This window comes from Antedon bifida, chromosome 3 (assembly GCF_963402885.1).
Source record: "Antedon bifida chromosome 3, ecAntBifi1.1, whole genome shotgun sequence".
Classification (NCBI taxonomy): Eukaryota; Metazoa; Echinodermata; class Crinoidea; order Comatulida; family Antedonidae; genus Antedon; species Antedon bifida.
This window is the reverse complement of record NC_136228.1, coordinates 20899591-20905567: the sequence shown is the minus strand read 5'-3', so window position 1 is coordinate 20905567 and position 5977 is coordinate 20899591. Positions and strand designations below refer to the sequence as shown.

At 36.3% G+C, this 5977-nt stretch overlaps 1 protein-coding gene across 1 annotated transcript; it reads right to left on the bottom strand.

The window, feature by feature from the left end:
• Positions 1-2137: 2137 nt before the first annotated feature.
• LOC144838205 (uncharacterized) lies at positions 2138-3865 on the bottom strand. Its single transcript, XM_078693560.1, has one exon. It carries the CDS (start codon positions 3863-3865, stop codon positions 2138-2140), a length of 1728 nt encoding a protein of 575 aa, XP_078549686.1.
• Between the last annotated feature and the right edge of the window lie 2112 nt (positions 3866-5977).

Here is a 5977-nt window from a genome sequence, read left to right as displayed (position 1 = left end):
TCACGGTCAACCTTGGTAGGGCATTGGATTTATATATATATTTATCATACTGTCAAATTGTAGAAACAGTGCTCATATTCGGAACATAATCTAAGCATATTTCTTGATCCACTATCACTATTTGTACACCTCAGTAACCTTTTCAAATCATAGAAGGTATCCCGGAAGCAACATTTTGAAATAACACATAATTTGAATTATAAGAGTAAACTGGGTTAGTCCCAGGTCAGCCAAATCATCATCATCGTGGGAAACTTTGCCGAAAATACTGATACATTAAATTCGAGTCGATTTGTATTATTTGAATTGAAATGAACTATTTACTATAATATCGATGATGCAATGGCTGTTTCGATCCTTAATATTATAGGAGGTGGCTATTGATCGGATCTCCTGCATACGACACATGCATTGTCTAATGCAGGAGTGCATATTGCACTCATCAGCTAGGAAACCAATAGCGTAAAACCCTCAACATATTAAAACAACTCAACTTGATCAGAAACATGTTAATTGAAAAGTATGGTGTAATAACAAATAACGAAATAACATAGTAAGTGTGATGATGATAATAATAAGATAAGAAATCAACTCATTGTTAGTAACTGAAGATGAGGTGTTAATAATAATAGAAGAATGTACTTCTACATGATCAAACTAGCCGCGGCGGCGCAGCAAAATGTGTGGCACATAAACCTTTCTTTATAGAATTAATACTATTGTAAAAAGATGCAGCGGCTATTTTCATCATTAGTATATGCATGTGGTGTTTATATATATTAAATAAATTGTCCTAACGCTGTAAATCCATATTAACACGAGTACATTTAAAACTAAAACTGAACAATTTAACGAAAAAACATTTAATGAACATCTTAATATGTAAAATAATAACTTACCGTCTGTTACGAATTACTGCACATCTCGAAAAGATCCCAATGAAATTAATACACTGACGAATTTTAAAAATCGAGGTTAACAAATCTCACCATGTTAATGCTAAATATTAAGTTTGTTGCAAAGTCCAAATCCGTCTCAATCCTAAATTGATGATTCCGCGATGACAATGACAAATCCCACTAATCGGTGGTATCCAACCAAAATCCCGTTGCGGTATTGCGCTATTGATAAATCCATGCTTGGCCAATAATTCTGGGTTAACATGAGAGGCACCAGTGTCCGCTAAGATCAGACTTCAAATCCTTGTGTGCACGATCCGACGTGGTAAGAAAAAAAAAACCGATAAGGGCGGGTAGCTAATAGGGAAGGGCATGTTAACATCAAACTTCACCTTACAGGTAAGCCTCGTTTAATTTTCAATTCTACCATATCAACAGTGACGCAACTTCCGGGTTCCCATGAGACTTTAAAGCAGAGTGAACACAAGGACAAATTATCCAACACAGAATACTTGTTGCCATGCCAACGTTATTTTTATTGCTCTATTGTAATTGTAGCAGAGGCCCAACCTATGTGTTTTAAAATTTCATCCACCGGGATGGACCTACTGGCTTTAGAAGCACTAGCTGCCCTTGTACTATGTGCAGTAAACATAGCTGTATCAATTCCTGCTAGGCCCAGTAGTGTTTTAAGCCATCTGCCAATGGTGCTAACCCCAACGGATTTAAATGGTCTAACATACGAGATCAACAGTTTTGACTCGCTTCTCAGTGGCTGTGTACGGTCCAAATATGATTCGAGGGTATTAAACACACACAATTCCTGTTTTGAATATTTCTTAAATCTTAAGGATGAAAAAAGTTTATTGGGCCGGTCCTGTTTAGCAAGTACAGTAATTGAAAAATCAAAGCTGTTTTCCGACTTTATCATACTCTTAGTGTCTAGTCCCGCCAGCATATTGCATCTCTGCCCTGACGTTAGAGCCATCAACATGACTAGTTTATACGATAAATCCCTAAGTGACAACTTATCTAATGGCTGCATTAGAGCTAAGTAATCTAGAACAATGTTAGCGTCCCAGGTAACTGCGTACCTTGGAGCCGGAGGCCGGCAATTAAAAACCTCTTTCATATACTTGGTCACTAGTACATGATGTGTAAGTCAGTGAAGCAACATGCTAACGCTGAGTAAGAAAGACCTTCTTTAAAAAGGTTATGTAAAAACTTTAAGACATCTCCTACAACGGGGTGCAAGAAATCAATTTTCCTTTGAAAACAAAATTGACGCCACTTTCTGATGTGTACGTCATACTGCTTCCTTGTGCTCTGTCGCCAAGAACATAAGATGACGTCATCAATTTCTGCCGGTAGGCTGACGTCAGCGATGATTTCCCTGACAACTTGCAAATTAGTAGACATAACTGTGAGCTTAGTAGATGGTGATGAATAAGTGGGTGTTCTAACACTGACTTGATGACCCTCACCCAACGTGGTGTGTCGATGAGTAAGTCGAGAACTCTCGTAAACCATGCCTGTGTTCTCCACAGTGGCACCACCATGATGCCCGTGGCCTGTTCCAGTAAAATTTTCTGTAGGCATCTAGCTATCAGACAAAAAGGGGGAAAAACATAAAATTGTTTAAATGTTGACCAATCACTGGTAAAAGCATCAATGATAACAGCGTTTGGATCTGGTTTCCAAGACGCATATGCCCAGTACCAAATCTTGTAGGCAACCGAATTACATGACCACGATTTCGTACCTCCCATACAATTTATATATGAGACAGCGGTCGCGTTGTCCGACATAGTACGAATATGCACTTTGTGCAAATGGCCACAAAGTGCCTGTAAGCCAAATAGCGCTGCAAGCATTTCTAGAATGTTTATGTCGTGAACAGCTTCCTCTAGGGACCACAGCCCCTGCGTTCTGCTCTCGTCAACTATGGCCCCCCAGCCCTTGCGGGAAGCATCTACGAAGATCGTATAATTAATAGGGCCATGATTAATCAGTTTTGAGGCTGTTGGGAGAAATGTTATCCACCATTCAAGTTCAATTATACTCTCCTCCGAGAGGATCATCACCACCTCAAAATTACCGGCTGAATGCCGCAATGCCAAATCTTTGTCTCGGACAAGATGTCTGTAGTGCAACGGTCCATATTCCATGCCTGGGAATGTCGCAACAAGCTTACCTATGAGTGAAGCAAATGCCCGGATGCTACCAGATTTCTTAAATAAAAACTCTCTGCAAAGGTCAACAATGCTTGATATCTTTGCTTTGGTAACCAAAACAGACATAGACACCGAGTTTAATTGAAATCCTAGGTATTCTAACTGCTGAGTGGGTCTAAGTACAGATTTTTCTCGATGCACTGAAAAACCTAATTTTGTTAGCAGCATTGTAGCTTGCAAAGTAGCCTCTTGACACCCCGCCAATGTGTCGTCAGTGTAAAACGAGTCATCAATATAACCGAGGCATGAGATACCAAATCTACTCCTTAGAGTAGAAAAAACTGGCTTCAGCAGCTTTGTAAAAACGCGAGGGCTACAAGATAAGCCCATAGGTAGCGCATTAAATTGGTAAAATACACCTTTCCAACAAAATTTACGAAACCGTCTATACTTTGCTGCAATAGGCACCGAATAATAAGCGTCCCGGAGGTCGATGGATGACATAAAACACCCCGGCTTCATAAGCTTTATTGCCGAATCTATCGTGTCCATTTTAAAATGCCTATAAGTGACATACTCATTAAGTTCCTTAAGGTTGAAAATAACTCTATATTTACCCGGTTCTTTTTTGGGATGGATAAAGATAGGCGAAACAAAATCTCCTTTACATAGTTTGGAAATGTCAATAACCCTTTTGGCCAAAAAAGATGCAAGTTCTGAGTCAATAGCTCGTTGCTCAGCAACAGAAAATTGCGACTCTAATTGTCGATTATAGCCAGCCTGCACAGGCATAGCTTTAAATTATTATAATTAAAATTTATTTAAAATATAGCCACTTTAAGTTGTACCAAAGGCAAAAGCACCTACAGTCATTTTCAATCAGCCGCCAGCAATTAAAAAAATGGATGCAAAAAAATGCCTTGCAATAATGAATGGTTGCCGCATTATTTGGAATCAGCAACGCAATTTGCGAAGGTATGTTAATCATATTGTTGTTTTTCTTATGACAAATTATTGTAATTCATTTGCTTAGTAACTTGAACATTTTGTAGCAAAGTAGCTTGTATTGTTACACATTACTACTGTCTATTCATGCATTTTTAATTAGTAACTGAATCTTTATGTAACCTTTATAGAATTTTAGATTCCAAATTTCTCACTTATACAATTATTTATTTATTTAGGTCAGAACAATAGTTGCACTACCATGATGGGGAAATTTTTTTGAAATTTGGTGGGGACAAGGGTGGGAATTCAACGAAGTTCGAGCTCCAACTTTGTTGTGAAACCAAATGCTTTGTACACCATAATGGTTGTACTTGTCTGAGAGACTCCAGACTTGACAGTCAATATCGAGAAGGGACTAGACCTTATATTAGATGAAATAATGGAGTTAGAAAGATGTCAGTGGACTTCCCCAACAACACAACAGTAAGTTAATGCAATCATCAAACCATAATTTATATTTTTTTAAACCCTACTGTATAAAGAAGAATAAACTACTATCATGTAATTTGGAAATGATTTACATACAGATAGTTAATTTTGTGTCTAATATATAAAAGTAATCTTTTTTTCAGAACCCAGAAAATTAGATTGTTTGTGTTTGGGGATTATGACTTCCTTTGCCGGTTATATGGATTAATTGGGCCAAATGGTGAGTACATTTTGTTAATGTTTTTTTTCGTTTGTTATGTTTATTTCACAAAATTGTAATTGCAGAATTGTATTTTTTTCAGGAATCTTCACAATTATTGTAGGCGTCGACTTGTGAGACAAGGCCTTTTTGGATTGATAAAGGTTACAAAAATATATTAAAATTTACATTACATAAATTATTTATTTACAAACTATATACTTCCTAAAACCAATAAATGCATTGATTATGTTATAATAACATAGTACGAAACTTACTCCAAATAATGATAGTCATGATTCAACATTTAGGTCTTTATTGGATCATCATCAGGAATGATGATGATCCAATTACGATCGACTTCTTATTATTTGGATTAAGCTTTATACTATGTTATACTTACTGTACTTAGTAAACAACAATCTAACATAAAAGTTAAACAGTTATATTTTTATTATTAGTATCATAAAATTAACAAATATTATTCTTCATTATATATTTCCATGTATTACAAAAATTCCAGCACTCCATATCTCACTAGGTCTCTTTAAGAAGTATGATCAACTTGAAAAAGAAGTCCATAACTTAGATCTCATCATATTTAATATGAGACAGGATGCTGCTACTATTCAGATTGGTAAAAACATTTTTTTTTCTAATAAAATGTTTATTTTATTTTTGTTAATCCTTTTTTAATGATTCTTAATAAATCAATTCATTTTTTTGGATTGTTTTCTCTGATTAGATTACTATTGAAATAGTGGATCGCTTAAGCTGTGAAGAATTTTAAAGTCTTGGCATAATAACTGATTGTGGGGGACCCAAAACACTACTCGCAATGTATGAGGCATATGACAATTATACCAATATGGAGAAGGTTTTCGGCCGCTACCGAGAGATCAGTCAGCTACAACACTACAGATCGGGGGACAAGATAAACCGGTCAGAGTGTTTCTCATCGGAGATTATGAATGGCTTACTAAGACCATGGGCCACTACACATCGAGCCATATGAGAACCTGCTGAAGAAAATCCGAAGAAAGAGATTACTCTTCATTCATTTAAACATGTGAGGTGTATGAAACCACCATTCCAAAAATTCTACAACAAAAAATGTGTAAAAACAAAAAAACCTAATGCAAACTATATCCGTTTAAGCGAGAATTCAAAGGTATGTAATTAACTTTTAAACACAGTATACCTACCCTATGTACCACACAATCCACATTATTTATGTACAACACTTTTTTTCTAGATTTTCCAAACGT

Coding starts and splice junctions, on each gene's coding strand:
- LOC144838205 (XM_078693560.1), bottom strand. CDS start 3,865: ATGCCTGTGCAGGCTGGCTATAATCGACAATTAGAGTCGCAATTTTCT.